The 16897-nt window shown below is 45.8% G+C and overlaps 1 protein-coding gene across 3 annotated transcripts in view; it reads right to left on the bottom strand.

Annotated features, from left to right (window-relative positions):
• ME3 (malic enzyme 3) overlaps window positions 1–16897 on the bottom strand; it is a 224489-nt gene that overhangs the window by 46744 nt on the left and 160848 nt on the right. For all 3 annotated transcript variants that reach the window (XM_015115374.3, XM_028833894.2, XM_077964167.1), the window contains 2 exons: window positions 14751–14912; window positions 4042–4145 (listed from right to left, as the gene is read on the bottom strand). In XM_015115374.3, the coding sequence (XP_014970860.1) occupies window positions 4042–4145; window positions 14751–14912 (266 nt within the window). The remainder of the gene's footprint in view (window positions 1–4041; window positions 4146–14750; window positions 14913–16897) is intronic.

The raw sequence follows: 16897 nt of genomic DNA on the forward strand, positions 1-16897 counted from the left end.
TCCAGGTCTCATCCTTAAGAAGGCCTGGCAGCTTCCACTCTTGTGTTCTTAGGAACCCTAGACTGTCACATAAAAAGTTCAGCTATCCTGTAAAGAAAAGAGGCCATGTGAAAGAGAGACCCTAAGACTCAATGGAAAGACAGAGGAGCCCAACTTTTCCAGTGTCCCAGCTGAGCCTGCTCCCAGCTAGTTAGCCAGCTGAAAGCAGCTGTGTGTGTGTGTGATTATGGTGAGAGGAGAGAAAGAGGGAGAGAGAATGAATGAATGCACGGAGATTAAAAAATGGAGAGACTAAAAAAAAAAAAAAAGAATTTTTCCTAGAGCTAAAAAGTAGATGACTTTTTAAAAAGTAAGCTTTTTTATTATTTCCCTTCTTTAACACTCTGATCTAAGCAGCTTAAGAATCCCTGTATTTAGGGTTTGGGAACTAGGGAAGGAGCAGGTGGTTTCCTTTCCTGGTCTGCCTAAAGGCCAAAGCTGCTGATGACATCAAGCTTCTGTCCAGCCCAGGACATTTATCAGACAGAACTAGGGCTCCAGGTGCAAACTTAAAATACAGTCAATTCCCATCCATTCTACTGTAAGCAACAGAAATGAAAAATGTGAATGGAAGCTGTCAGGGAAAACTTGTGGCAGCAGGAGGTGGTGCTTGGGTACAATGCACCCATCCACTGCATGGCAGGAAGAGTGGGGCAGTCAGTCCTTGCCATCAGTCTTTGTCTCTGCTTTGAGAAGGACACTCCCAGCTGTCTGTTGTTGTGGTTCACAGACTTAAATTGAGATTCCTTCTGTCCTGGAAGGTTCTTCTCAGTGGCCAAGCTCCATGACAGGAACTGAGCCATAGTAAGTTTATTTCAGGCCAAAAAATCTTAACATACACCCCATTAGTGGGTAGGGGTAGGAAGGTGGAGCTTTTTATTAGCAGGAAGTTTGGACAGAGATGAGGATGTTGAAAGCAGGAGTCAACATTTCCCAAGGTTCTTTCTTAAAATACGTTGTGTTTGACTTTGGAACTCCTGACTCATCCCCAGGCCGGGCATTCTGTCCTGGAGCTACTGTATTCCCAAGAGTGCTTGGGGAGACCAACTCATTCCTCACCTACAGTATCCACAGAAACATCTGCTATAGCTTATTAGAAAGTCAAAACAACCAACCATCAATCCATCATCTTTTCTGTTTAAGGACACATTCCTGTTGGCTGACGCATGTCCCTCCCCAAGGATCCCCCCTCCCCGCCCCAGACTGCCTGTGTGTGTCTGTAAAACTGTGAACTGATTTTGATGATAATTTGCACAGCTTCTTACATCCTAGTTTATTTAACCTTCTCACACGAATAGCAATACTTTTCTTTGGGGAATCACAGAATGATTACTGACTCATTAGATAAGCAGTGAACTCTGGAAACAGGAAGCAAAAAGTGGGCTTTCAAAGCCAATTTCATTCCCTTCTCTTTTCATCCACAGGTGACACAGCATTGTAGAAAGAGTCTGTACTTGGAGTCAGTAGTCCTGGGTTCAGCTTGTAGTCCCGACAGGTACTGTGAGACCTGAGATAGCTAACTTGGCCTCTCTGAGTCTCAGTTTTCTCTTGCATAAAATGGGAATAATAATACCTATCTGGCTGGCTACAGAGGATTTTTTAAGAGGTTAGAATAGAATACTGGGGTGGGAAGGCAGTTTAAAGAACATCTGATGCTTGAATTCCTTCCTACAATATCACCAAAAATAAGCCATGCAACCTATCCTTGAACTCTTCTGTGACAGGGAACTCATTCCCACAGACGGTCCAGTGCAATGTGAGACAGCTCTGATTTATTTTGAGCTGAAAACTGCTTCCTTTAGCATTCCACCAATTGGTTCTTCTCCAAGTAAATATATACAAACAAGTCCAATTCTCTTCTGAAAGAAGAGCTTTTAGAATCTGGAGGTGCTAGCACGTCCCTGATATAGACAGAGCAGTCTCTGAGTCTTCTCTCTACCAGGCTCAGCTTTTGGTTCTCTTCACTATCATGGTTATTGCACGCTCCAGAGGCATTTTAGGTAATTTTTAAGCCTCAGTGTAGCTTCTCTAGCACTGGATGTGGTATTCAGGATTTCTGAAAGGGAGAGAATGAAGTGCGACATTCGTCTCCCTTGTCCTAGATGCTATGCCTCTATTAATGCAGCTGACCCTTGAATTTGCTTTATTTAGTGGCCACATCCCAATAGCAGCCCTTCCTCCATAATCTTAGCTGCAAACGTCTAACTTTCTGATCACCACTTCCTTTCTTTCCAGCTTATTCCATCTATCATCCAATTCAACAGTTTCTAAACCTCACCAGGACTTACTATCCATTGCTCACCCTTTCACTGTCCCTTGTCCCTCCCCTCTACCATATCTTCCCATTCTCTCCCCTTTTACCCAGCCTGGAGCTCATGACACAATTATAACCATTCCCTCTCAACTCCTTGCTCTTTCCCATTTTCTCTTGCCTGGCAAAATCCCCAACCCTGATTACACCCTGCTCTCTTTGTCTTCCTGCCCTTGGACCAAGACAGTTGAACTTGGCTTCAGAAAACACAGAAACAGGTTAACTAGCTTAAGTTAAATTCATAAACAGTAACCCCAAGGGGGCCCAGAGAGCTGCCTGGTGATCATGATCCAGCTTCCCAGTCCGGACATTCTCCCAGTCTCATAGATAACTAGGTCCCACTTCCTCTATCCTTAAACCTCCCCATCCTCACTCTATGCCAATGACCTTGTCTTCAAGCAGATGGGACTCCTCCCTCACTCCCACCATGCATCTACCCACCTGCCCCATCAGTGACCAGTACTCTGCCTTCCCTTTTTCCCTGTGGATGATTTTCTGTGCTCCCAGACTAAGCTCTTCAGGTGTGCACTGGATCCTTTTTCCTGCTTGCTTACTTAAGGACTTTTGCCCCCCATCCTACAGTCCACCATTCATTTCCTCTTTCGACGGGATCATTTCCACCTTATATAACCACAATATTATTTTGCTCTCATCTTAAAAAACAAAACAGAACACCAACAAAACTCTTTTCTTATCTCCAGATAAGGAAACTAGATAAAGAGACTCAGAAAAGTTTAGTAACCTGCCCAAGGTCACATATCTGAAAAGTGGAAGGGTCAGAGGTCAAATTACAGTTTGCCCACCCCTGAAGCCCACCCAGATGAGACTTTGTGCAGTTTGTGGGCTCCAGCCCGCTGCTCTGGTTGGAGAGGCTGAGCTTGGGCAAGGGAGCACTTCGCCAAGGATGGGCAGGTCATCTCTGCCAAACCTGTGCAATCTTGGGGCAGCAAGAAGGCTGGAGCTTTGCAAGTGAGAAGGGAACCTGCTTTGTCTTCAGAGGCCCACTGAGCTGCTGAAACTCTGGCCTAATCAGCTTTTCTCTCAGAGTAAACATGGGTGCGTGAGGGCTGTCATCAGGCCTCCATTCCAGTGGCACGTCAGCCACAGCAGTGTGAGCGCGTGGCCACGATGGCAGACAGATGGGGCAGGCAAGTGGGGTGGAAGCTGCCAGCATTGTGAAGCTTCCCCAGTGAAGACATGACACCTCATAAATCTTGCAGGCCCAGAGCCCATGTGGTCTGCCACAGTGCCTCATTAACACTTCCTTGTTCTCACATAGAGGTGGAAAATAACCAAATGTGACAAGCTGTCTTCCAAAACCATTTCATCAGAAGGGTACACATCTTTCCTCCATCACTTGCAACAACCCTACTTGTGCTGAGAACCCTAAACAGCTCAGGCTAAGGGGTTTTTTCTCCTGGGAAAACGATACTTAACTACCTCCAGATCACAACCTTCAGCCATCAACTCTCTCATTCCCTCCCCTCTCTGCTCCCAGAGATTCTCTCAGAGAATGAGCCCATTTGGCATCCAGTCTTATCACTTCAAGGGGTCAAGTTAGAATTTTCAGAATACCTGGGAAAGCATGCATCTACTGCCTTTGCTTTGTGTATCGGCCAAAACCAGTGTTGGCTTTAGTCATGGCATCTCTTAAAAGTCCTCTTTCAAAAGGGACAGACTGGTCCACTTACTTGTCTGTCACAGCCTGCATGAACTCGTCCAGCAAGTCATCGTACGCCTTCCCGCGCACACGCTGGTGTTTCAGGCCGATGTACAGAGGGTCTCTGAGCAGCTCCTGGAACAGACAGCACCCATTGACTAAGCCTACTCCCAGTGTTCCTGTTTTTTTTTTTTTTTTTCCAACAAGTATCCAGGATTGTTGGGAAGAACCAGAAGGTGGGAGGAGAGGGAGGAGTAGGAAGCTGACTGGATCTTCACCCCGCAAGGTGTCATTTCTGAAAGGGTCTGGAGGCTAAGCCAGTGATTGAGGTTGGACCCTCAGATGATCCTCATTTGGAAACCATGGATGCTTTGAACCAGGCAAGCCTCTCTCAGACACAGTCTTTCAACCTCCGTCTACAGGCTTTAGGGTTTTTTCAGGATTTCTCAACAGTGGCATTACTGACATTTTGGCTGGGATAATTCTTTAACGTGAGGCCTGATGTGCACACTGCAGGATATTTATCAGCATCTCTGGCCTCTAGCCACTAGATGCCAGTAACACTCGCAGTTGTGGCCATCAAAAATGACTTCAAGGCCTGATGTGGTGGCTCACGCCTGTAATCTCAGCACTTTGGGAGGCCAAGGTGGAAGGATTGCTTGAGCCTAGGAGTTTGAGGCTTTCCTGGCCAACACAGTGAGACCCCATCTCTACAAAAAATTTTTAAAAGTTAGCTGGGCATGGTGGTGTGTGCCTTTGGTCCCAGCTGCTCAGGAGGCTGAGGTGGGAGGGTCACTTGACCTTGGGAGGTCAAGGCTGCAGTGAGCCATGATCGCGCCACTGCACTCTAGCCGGGGCAACAGATTGAGACCCTGTCTCAAACAAACAAACAAACAAACAAACAAACACAAAAACAAAAAAGAAAAAATGAATGTTTTGAGACATTGCCAAAAGTCTTCTTAGGGACAAAACTGTCACTGGTTGAAAACCACTGCAGCTGACTTCAGGCAGCATCTGCATTGAAGTATTGGGTCGCATCCAGAGTCCCTGGTCTGGACTCATGTTAGAAAACCAACCCACCCTCCTTTCCTTTCCATTCCTCTCTCTTCCTCTCCCTTCTTCTCTTCTTTACTTCTCTCCCTCCCTCCTTGAAATCTGAATACCTACCATGTGCCTCACATTGTACTGGGCCCTGGGGATACAAGCATAGAATGAAACAACCAGGAATTTCAATTCATGAGAGATGCTCACCTTAACACCTAGCCTGTGTTCAGGGACCCTCCAACTGACCTTCTGCAGCTCTTTCCATCACAGCAGTCATATGCTATTGGGTTATCTGTGTCTGCGTTGGTGTGAATGACCACTCCTGCTGGCCGACTTGCCACATCTTCCATTCCTCCCACCCCTATACAGAGTCAGTGGACTCATTCATGCATGACACATTTATTTCTCATCTACTATTGCTGACACTGGACCCAGTGGGGGATTTGTAGAGGAGCAAGAAATGGTTGTTGCCTTGTAGGTGCTTGACAGGTGGCTGCTGAGTAAACAAACACATTCTACTGCAGGGCAGAGTGGCACTGTTTTGGAACAAAGTGTGGCACACGGAGGGACAGTGATGAGTGAAGAAATTCCCCCTGGGGGGCAGATTGGGATTGTGTCATGGAGAAAATGGTCAGGTAGGAAGAGATAGGCAGATTTCAGCAGGTGAGCCTCAAGGCTGAGAAGTCAGCACAAAGAAAGGTTGAGGGCTGGAGGCAAGAGGAGGAAATACCTGGTGTATTTGGGAAATGGGAGGTAATTCCATGTGTTAGAGTTTCCTGGAATTATCTACTTTTTTGTCTAACTCACCAAAAATATATATTCCTAGAGGACAAAGTTTTTGTTATCTTCATCTCCATCTGAACTGCTGCTACACACAAAGATACAAAGATAAGGACCAGTGGGCCTACACTCTGACCCTCAGCCCTTGGGGGCTTACAGTCAAGTCTCACCTCCATCACTGTGAGCTGTGTGACTTTGGGCAAGTCATGGGGCCTCTTGACACCTTATTCTCATCTATCAAGTGGGGATAAAATATGGGCTGCATGGGGATGATTGTGATGATCTAGTGGAAAAATATATATGAAAGAGCTTGGTGAATTATAATATATGCTATAAAACAGTGGTAGCAATTTTAGCTTTCACAGTGCCTCCAATGTATCATGTACTGCCCTAAGTGCTTTACTTAACCCAGTGAGGACGTATCAGCCATGGAGGTGTATGGCTCGGAACTATCTTAAGGGAACCTGCTGACGGAGGGCAATTGGTGGACAGCCTTCAGTTTGCACACTCTCCCTGGATTGCTTAATGATTGAGCATGGAGGGGGGTGGGGGAAACCATTCCTGCCCAACTGAGACTCTGCTGGGGCAGGAACTTCCCACAGGCCTGACGGAGCTGGGGAGACTCTCCCTGGGCTCTCTTACTCAGTCCTCACTCCCTCCTGCTCTCCATTCACAGGTGTCTGACTTGTACTACAGTCTGAAGGCCCCACTCCCTCCCCCTTTATTCTTCACAGGTGTCTACCCAGCACCTCTCTCACACATCTATTTCCCCCATTTTTAAAGAGGCAACAAGACTCAGAGAGGTGAAGCAGCCTGCTTAAGACCTTGGACTCGTAAGTGCAGGCGTCAGGATTCAAAGCTGGGCTGTTGGGTCCAGAGTCTATGGTCTTAAGCACTCAGTCGTGCTGCATGGGTGGCTCTTCTGCATACCAACAAGAATCAATTTTTCTTTTTAAGGACACTGTTCTGGGTCCATACTGCTTTGATATCACTGTAGTAGGTGTGGGGGAGGGTGTAGTTTAAGGGACAGAAAAGAACAGGAAATATCTGTTAACCCTTCACCCCAAATCTTGGGTACACATAAGATCTGAGGTGGATTTAGCACTTTGTCAAAGATACCACAGGTTTACGTTTAGAAAGATGGTGGATCCTGGCCTCCTCTCTCCCTCTCCTAATCCCCTGGATTGGACACCCTTGAAACTGTTTAGGATTCTTCACTGGTAGGGGTATGTGCATGTGTGTGTCAGTGGGGGGGACCTAAAGGGTGAAAGTGGTGCATACATGGTGCCCACCCTTCCACATGCTACCTTCAAAGTGACCATCAAAAGCCACTTAGAAGCATCAAACATCCAGAAAGAAGAAATGATAAATGATAGTACAGTAACATGATGAATAGCTAGGCAGTAATTAAAATTGGTGGTTTTAAGACTTTGCAATCACCTGGACAAATTTGTAAGAGATTATTTAAAGTGGAAAAAGCAGGATACAAAATTACACAGATATCATAATTATAACTCTCTGAAACACACACATACAGAGCTTAGAAGGACATACATAAAAAATGACTGAAAATAGTGTTACTCTTGGCACTGGCAGAAAACATTAACTTTGCCAGTTCTTACAAAGATTAAAAGGGTCCGTGGTGAGTTATAATTTGGAATGTTGCCAACTCACAGATTTGAATCTTAGTGCATCAGGCAGCATAGAGTGAATTTCTCAATCCTGCATATGCAATTTCTAGGGTAAGTTAAGTTCCCCAGTGGTGCTAAGGGATTTTTAGATTTTCAAAAAATTTCTCAGTATACTGCAGTAAAGATCAAAGGTCAACCATAAAGAGATACTGCTGAGATACAAGGGCAACTATAAAAAGCTTTTTAAAAGTCCTTATATTTTGCTTCCATAATAAAATGTTCTATGTCTCAGATACTTTAACCACAAAACATGAAAAAAAGTTCCCTTATGGATATGACGTTAAAAAATAGCTTGTTTATTTAGAGCTCTCAAGTAATGCACTCATTTGTTCCTTCTAATAGTCTGACCTCTTCTCGTCCCATTTTAGAGGAAGTTGGAGTTCAAGGGTTTAAATCAACTGCCCAAGCTCACAGAGCCAGAAAGTAGCTATGCTGAGATTGAGCTTTGTCTGGGTCTCATGATGAAGCGTCCTCTTTGTCCCATCCCTTGGCATTGTGGGGGCCAGGGAACCAGGGAGCCAAGGGGCAGCTCCTTACCCTCTGCCTGGTCCTCCTGGAAGAGGTCAGTAGTGGCTGGGAAGGTCCAGGCTCTTGACCTGCAGACCAGGCTGGGGAACGGGGAGAGCTGGAATGAATTCAGAGGAAAGGCTGTGTCCACATCTCTAGTCAACTGGTTCTCCTTTAGCAGGAGTGGAAATGGCTTCTCTAAAAGAGTAGTGGGCAGAGCTCCCACGGCTGACTTGGCACAACATGGAACAAGCAGCCCACATTCTGCTCTGTATCTGCCAACTGATTCAGATATAAGAATGCCTGCCAGTAAGGAGTAGGAGTAGTAACTTGCCTGGACCCCCTCCTTGCAGCCCTCCTCTATCTTGACTTCTTCATATGATTTAGAAGAGAAGAGAAGATTTCAGCAGATAGTATTGCCAGATAAAATATGGGATGCCCAGTTAAATTTGAATTTCAGACAGGCAATAATTAAAAAGAAATGTTTAGAATTAAGTGTGACCTATGTATTACATGGAACACACTTACGCTAAAAAAATGTTGAATTGCTTATCTGAAATTTAAATGTCACTGGTGTCCAGTATTTTTATTTGCTAAATCTGGTAACCCTATCAATAGAGGCAGAGGAATCTTCAAGTTTGGAGGCAACATGCCGTGGGGGAAAGGACGCTGCTGGACCTGGTGGCTGTGGTCAGGATGCTCCCCTCTGAGCGTCCTCGGTAGGGCCCAAAGGGGCTCTAGGCTTTCAAATCAGATAGACCTGGGTTGGAATTGAGGCTTTGTCACTTGACTAGCTCTGTGGCTTTGGGGAAGGTATTTAACTTTTCTCTGCTCTCTGTTAAATAGGGATAATAATGATTTCTATCACACAATGCAAGCTCTTTGAGCTCCTCATTCATCTGCATCTCCCCAGCTAATTGTACAGTGATGGAACACATAAGCCCTTGAGAAGCATTTAGTGATATGATTGCCAGAGTCCTGGGACTGGGCTAAGGAGATGCTGAATTAAAAACTAGGAAGGTCTTAGAAATCACTTGGTTCAGCTTCCTCCAAATGAGTTTTTGAAGGTTGGAAAGAATCAACGAGCTGCCCAAAGTCACAAAACACATTGGTGGAAACGACACAGCAGAAATCATGGTTTCTAGACCAGGACTCTTCCCAGGGTGGGAACCAGGTTTATTCACTTCCAAACTTTAGTGTTCAGTAGGGTGCCAGGCACCTAAATATTGAGTGATGAAATCTTTCCCCTCTGTTAGTTACTAAGTCCCCTTTGGAACCAAGTAAGTCAATGATTATAATTTTAGGTGAAGGCCTTTATTCAAAGTGGGTGAAGCAGAACTTTCTCCTCTGCCGTGGGAGTTAGAGGGTCGAATGTGCTCTCTGTGGCTATTTGCCCAGCTCTGCCTCCCGTAAGGTTTGTCTTGGAGACAAAATGTCATGGAAAACTAAACAGTTTCCTCCTCTTCACTGCCCATATCAGTGAGCATTGCATTTCAGCTGGAACACAGATAAACCTCCTGGTTGAAAAAATATTTATCTTGCATAGCAACAGGCATGCTGTGATGTTACTCAGGGAACCTGGGGGTCTGGGAGGTCACGGGATTGGATTCATGATGTGGGCACAGCATGCTTTCTCCTCACAGTGGCAGTCCCACCTACCACTCATTCCTTGGGAAGCTCAGCTAAGCCTGGGGTAAGCTACAAAGATCCTAGCAAGGGTATCCTCATAGGTTACACATGTGTAGAGAGTGATCTCTATGATGGCACCACATGGTGAAGGCTAAATAATGATAATCTTGCAAGGTAGAAGAAACCCTGCAACACCCAGCCTGGTTGTCAACTCCATGCTTCCTTGGCAATCCAATAACATCCAAAGCAGTATTTACCAGGCTCTGCTGATGCTCTGCTCCCATGTTTGTTTCCCTAAGCAGACATCACTCCCCTCCCTCCTCCCATTCTTCAGTTCCAGAAGATCACACAGCATCTCCTTCTGAGGTGAATTCATAGAGGCTCAAGACTTCTGCCAGGAGAAGACCTCCAAGGCTCAGCCGGGTCATTTTAAAGCCAAGCCCCATCCCCCGGGATTCCCCCACCCTGCCTTAGCACAGGGTGGGATGAGTGCTGGGTTTGGAGTCAAACCTTGGGGAAGCCCTTTCTGCTCTGAGTCTCTTTTCCCATGTAAAACAAGGGGGTTGAACAAGATGGTACTCAGGCGCCTTCTAACCTGAATAGTCTGTGACTGGCTGCGTATGGATAAAACAAAATAAATCCAGTTCACACGCAGCCACGATGGAAGGTTGAGCAGGCACTCCCTCCCCCTACCCCCTTGGAACTTAATCATGGGATGTCCTTTCTTCATGGGATCACGGCCCCACGTATTTATTTGTCCAAATCTCCTTGTTGTCGGCAGGTAAAAGTGACGCAGAGTTTCAGGGCTGTGGACAGCAGATGTTTTCCTTCAACAGGAAACCTGGAGGGGTGTTGTCTTTGACTGTGATTAAAGCTCCTGTTGCCTCAGGAGTTTTTAATGGAGACATACACACAGATGGGCAAGTTATTCTGACACTAAAAACCCCCATGACAGCTTCCTCCCTGCGTGGACATGTGAGATTAAAATGGTAAAAGGCCAAGCTTCCCTCTGTAACATCTCAGGCTTGCTCTGAGCAAAAGGTGTGCCCTGGGACTTCTGGGGGGAATGTCTTGCAAACGGATTCATTGAAAAAAAAAAAAAAAAAAAAAAAAAAGGAACTGTAGTTGGGAGATCACATAGTAAATCCATTTGAAAAGAGAAAAATCATCATCTTGCTAATGTTGGTCACTTTATAACTTTGAAAATTTTGTGTCCTGAGTTTCCTCAAATGGGTCTGGAGGGGGGCCCACCATTCCCTGGAGGGGAGGATGGTGTAAACAGTATTGCTATCTTCTGACTTGATTCTGAATGTCCGTGGGATCCTGCCTGTGTGAAACACCCATTCTCGGCCCCCATTTCCCAGTCTATAATGCAAACACCAGACCCCTTGGAGCAGTGCACCATGTTGGGCAAGGCAGCTGTGGAGCCAGAGAGCTGGGTTCCAATCCCAGCTCTGACACTTAGAGCTGTGGGACCTGAGGTAAGTAGTTGACATGTTTCAGTCTCAGTTTCCTTATCTGAAAATGGGGAGAATAATACATTGGGGAAGAACGGCTTCCTCTCACCCCCGGGGCACATACAGAGGGCAGATCAGGGCATGTTCCCTCCTCCCAGATGGGGGTACTCTGGTCCCTCCCTGACATAAGATGCAGACCTAGGGGAGGTTCTCTCCCCTCCACATCCAGGAGGGAGAGGTGATTCTAGAGGCCTAAAGCACCAGAAGAAGTAGACGCTTTGAGTAGATGTGACACACGACTCATTAAAGTGACCAATTAGGTGACAGTGTTGAAACACTGACAAGTAGAATATTCTATTCAGGCTGACCCGCATTTATCTCCTTCAGGCTCAGCAGGGTGCCTGACACCCACTAAACACTCAATAAACTTTTATTAACTAGGCAAAGTGTTCACAAAAGAATCTTAATTGAAGAAATTAGAACAAAATTACATTATGATTACACCTAGGTAATAACTACCTTTATGTATAGGCATAGAAAAATATTGAGAAGAAACACAAATGCAGCATTGTGGGAGAAATACCATTTCCTTTTTCTTTAAAATTTTGAATAATGTTCTAAATTTATTTTAGCAATAAAAATTCTGAAAATCAAGAAAAAAATCTTTACTTATAAAGCAACAGAAACTAGGCACAGGTATAACATGGGGAGAGGAGCACAAACTTGGATTTGGCTCCTAGCCCTGCCTCTTCTAGCAGATCTTCTTGGGTAAATAAAACTCTCTGGGCCTCAGTTTCCTATGCTGTAAAAAACAGGGTAATGACAGATGCTCCACTCACAGGGTTATTGCAAGGCTTAAACTGAGTGGTCCATAAAAAGGGCCTGATCCACAATTACTGCTACCTTCCAGTCATTTTTTTCTGGTGGGTTTGTTACAAGTTAGAGCCAGCTCTAAACTTCAGCGTATCATTGCTGTGTGCTGGACCTTCAATGACAAAGGATCCCAATGCATCAGCACAGCCAGCACCCTTCCAGTGGATGCAGTGGCCTCAGAATCAGACTCAATCTGTTCTAATTCTTGCCTAAAGCCAGCTTTTAGAAGGAATGAAGGTCTCAATTAAATCCAGTTGGAACACAGCAGGAGGTGTTCGAGAGGAAGAATAAAACAAAGTTTGCTGCACTCATCCACGTCTGCAAAGAAGCATTCTGTGAGGCCAAAAGACAATTTCAGCAAAACTTAGATATCTGGCTGGGGGAAGGGCATCACTGTGCAGAGCAAAACTTGAAGACTGGTTTTGATGAGCAGCTGTAAAGCATGTATCCTGATCCAACCTCCTGTCTCCTGAGCTGGTGAGGAGACACATGGAGACCAGGCAGTTTTAGAGGTTGAAGGATGCTTAGTAACTTTCTGGTCTAGTCTCTCAATAAACTGAAAGGGAATTAAGTCTAAGGAGGTGCAGTGACTTATCTGGCTCATCATGGTACTGGAACCAAGGTCCCTGGCTTGTCATGGTACTGGAACCAAGGTCCCTGGCTCGTCATGGTACTGGGAACCAAGGTCCCAAACCAATAGTTTTCCCACTTTCTTGCCCTCCCTCATCTCATTCCTACCCCCAGGATTTCCCAGCAAGGTCTGCCCACCATTCCATCATTTGATCGTACCTGCAGATGAAGCCTGAATAAGCATCATTCCTTACTAGGATCTAAAGTGCTTGCTTTTGTTTGAAATGGGGATGCCTGGGCTGGGCATGGTGGCTCATGTCTGCAATCCCAGCATTTTGGGAGGCCGAGGCCAGTGGATCACTGAGGTCAGGAGTTTGAGACCAGCCTGGCCAACATGGTGAAACCCCATCTCTACTAAAAATACAAAAATTAGCTGAGCCTGGTGGCGCATGCCTGTAATCCCTGCTACTCAGGAGGCTGAGACAGGAGAATTGCTTGAACCAGGAAAGCAGAGGTTACAGCGAGCCAAGATCACACCACTGCATTCTAGCCTGGGCAACACAGAGAGAGTCCGTCTCAAAAAAAAAAAAAAAAAAAAAAAGAAAAGAAAAGAAATGGGGATGCACTGTGTTTAGGGAAGAGGAAGGCAATGTAAAGAGTCTTGGCAAATTTTCTTAAGAGAGATCACTGCAGAATGCAAATAAGAATAACTTTTTGACAATGTGAATCAAGAATTTAAAAAATGACCATTCCTTTTGCTTCAATACTTACATTTCTAGAAATTTATCCTAAGGAAATACTCAAAGATAGTAACAAAGACTCATCTGCCAAAATGGGTTTCAGAGCACAATTTATATTTTAAAAAGACTAGAAACAACCTAAGTGCCCAACTGTGGGGGTTTTCTTATGTAAATTATGATACACCAGGTAGCTATTAAACAGACACTATGGAAGAATGGTTAATGACCTGAAAGAAAACTCATGACAGATAATTAAATTTGAAAAAGAAATATAAAATACTGTATATATAATAAGAACACAACTTTTGTTTTATAAGTTCATGGGAAAAAAAAAGGCTGGGAGAAAATATACCAATATGTAAACAACGATTAGCACTTGTTGTGTGGCTGATACCTTATTTTTAACACTTCTCTGAATTGTCTCTATTTATTTATTTATTTGTTTGTTTATTTATTTATTTATTTATTTATTTAAGACAGAGTCTTGCTCTGTCACCCAGGCTGGAGTGCAGTGGTGTGATCTCAGCTCACTGCAAGCTCTGCCTCCCAGGTTCTCCTGGGATTCTCCTGTCTCAGCCTCCCCAGTAGCTGGGATTACAGGTGTGTGCCACCACACCCAGCTAATTTTTGTATTTTTAGTAGAGATGGGATTTCACCATGTTGGTCAGGCTGGTCTCAAACTCCTGGCCTCAGGTGATCCCACCCCGATCAGCCTCCCAAAGTGCTGGGAATACAGGCGTGAGTGACTGTGCCTGGCCTCAATTTTGAAAAGATGAACATGCACTGATCTCAAAGATAAATATCATTAAGAGGGAATCCTTGGATATTTTTTCATGTTTTCTGACACAGAGACAGAGCTGCGAATCACAGACGTGCCCATGGTGGTTCCCAGAGCAGAGAAACTCTTGGCTGGGGCCTGAACTCCTTAAACCACAAACTGCTAGGAATCGTGCAGATGGATCTCACCTACAGCTTGACTCGGTTTCTCTCAGTGGGTTTGCAGGACACTAATCTGTCTGAGTCAGACATTTTGGCCCCTGGTACTTTGAATTCTAATCCTTCCACTGGGGCAGACTGCCTTGAGAATGCTAAAAAACACAGCCCAGGGGTCACTCCTACCTCAAGGGAAATGGAAACTGCATGGGGTAATGGGGGTCAAAGAGGAAGGAAGCCGAGGCAGGGGTCATTGTGGGTATAGAGGGCCTCATAGAGGTAGAGGATCAAGGGGACCCAGGAGTGGGAGAGGGAACAGAATGGAGCTATGGGTGGGCAACCAGGGAAGAAGGTCCTCTACTCCACAACTGTGTAGGAGGAGTGCCCTGGTCAAGGGGATGCCAAGAAAGAAATGGCCCATTGCTGTGTAGATATAACCACCCACAAACATGCTCCTCACCCTGTCCCAGTTGCCACCTTCTGGCCCCAGAGCTCCTGGCCTGGGCAGTGTGTTACCTCATTGTTGGTGCCGACATCCAGTAGCACAGGGAGGCACTGCTGTGGGTTCACTCCTCCGCACGCTGTGTACAGGGCCAGCTTGCCCACAGGGATGCCCATGCCGTAGCAGCCCAGGTCTCCCAGGCCCAGGATGCGCTCCCCATCAGTCACCACCACGGCCTGAAAAACAGCAGGGCACCATCAATCAGGGACAGCACTTCCCGTGACAGAGTGCTCATTTTAGCAGCCCCGGCCCATCAGGCTTGGCGACTGGATGCCCACCGACTTTGCCGGTGTGGAAGAGTTTGTCTGGGATAAGGCCAGAGCATTTATTCACCTGCGGGTGGCCGGTCCTTCCTGGCAGGCTGGTGAGAAACCCTACTGAGAGGAGATGACAGAGAGATGCCTGCCTTGCATTCTGAGCTTCAGGTGGGGGCTGCAGAAACAGCTAGAGGGAAACCACATCAAGTCACTTCACTCTTCCTCAAGGAAACTAAACAGACACTCTCAGCCTGAGACTTGGGGTGGTGGGGAGGGAAGGGCATAATTAAAGGAGAAAATGAAAAATAAGTGTTCGTGCTGCTCCAGGATTTAGAGGCTAATCTAAATGCTCTCCGACCTACTCCTGGATTATGGAAAATCCGACTTGCAAAGAACAGGACTCCTTGTGACATCTTCTAGGATCATTATTGCACATGAAATCAGGAAGAGTTTCAAGCTGCACTGGGATTTACCTTTTGCATTTGGCAAAGAATTGCTGATGTACTAGATGTCGTGCTACTTCAAGGCTTACCTACTGTGAATTAATAGATGTGAATGAAGCTGATGGTGATGAGAGGAATAATTGTATTATTATAATGGTTATTCTTTTATTCATGTAATGCATATTTATGAAGCACATACTTTGCATAAGACACTGACAAATTCTGGGGGAGCTTCAGTTTGCACATCTACAAAAACAAATATGCACGGACCCAGTCCTTAAAGGATTAATGGGCCAAAGGAGAGATGGAATGTGTATATTAATAATCATGATTCTGGGAGGGAAGCCGGACAGCAGCAGAATAGCATACAGGGTGGCAGAGATTAGAAGATGGGAAGGTAACCCTTCATGGGTGAAGGGACCCACATGCCCTACGTTGGACAGGTGGAGATTGTGGGGCATGGGTCGGGAGAAGGGCATTTGATACAAAAGAAAGTTAAAATCCAGGGTGGAGGTGCTGGGGGTGGGGAGAATGTAGGGTGTGTTTGGGGAACGAGGAGGTGTAGGTTGCAGGAAGGGAAAGAATGGAAAGTCAGGCAGGAGTCAGACTGAAAGGCCTTGAATGTCTGGCCAAGGAGAGCCCCTCAGGGTAACGGTGAAATTATTTGTAGGCCACTCTCACCTGCTCACCAGCGCCAGCTCTCTCTATCTCTAAAACAGTTAAGTTTATAGGTCCCTCATCCCTTCATTGGAACCTGGCTTTGAATCTACTCTAGGCTACAGGTGTCCTGATGGGCTATGGGCACCATAGGGTTTGGTTAAATCCATGAAGGTACATTGCTGGGCATTGGGGGTAAAGAGATGAAGATCCATTCTTTCCCTGGAAGAGTTTATGATCTGGTACCCAAAGGGCTTATGGTTTCTTCTCACTTCTATTCTCTCTTTTAGTGGAAATGGGTGTAGACAGTTTTAAAAACACTCCTCTGCTTCTGGAAAGGGGTCTCTGGAGAGTGCAAGAGATCCATGAAAATCATGATATTCTCCCTTAGATTGCTCGACTGCCTCTTTGGAGAGTGCTCACAGACTGCATCTCATGTGACCCTCCCCATAACTTGAGCAGGTAGGTGGATCTGAGGCTGTTATCTCTGCTTCACAGGTGAGCAAACAGAAACCTTTATTTCCTCCATATATTTGTTAAGTGTCGGCCACATGCCAGGCACTGGCTGGATGTTTCCACATCAGTTATCTTAAAAGATTAGGTGACTTAGCAAGGTCATCTTGCTAGTGAATGTGACAGGGCAAGGTTCCTGGTTCAGGGCTCCTTCTACCACCCCAACTGGCTGGGGTAAAGTGCCTGTGATCTTGGCAAAGTCCTGCCCTGCTTTGGCGCCACCCTCTCTGCAACCTGCATCTGACCTCCTCTTGGTAGCTCTCCCTGTTGGAGACTATGCCCTCATGCTGC

Source organism: Macaca mulatta, chromosome 14, assembly GCF_049350105.2.
Source record: "Macaca mulatta isolate MMU2019108-1 chromosome 14, T2T-MMU8v2.0, whole genome shotgun sequence".
In the NCBI taxonomy this organism is placed as follows: domain Eukaryota; kingdom Metazoa; phylum Chordata; class Mammalia; order Primates; family Cercopithecidae; genus Macaca; species Macaca mulatta.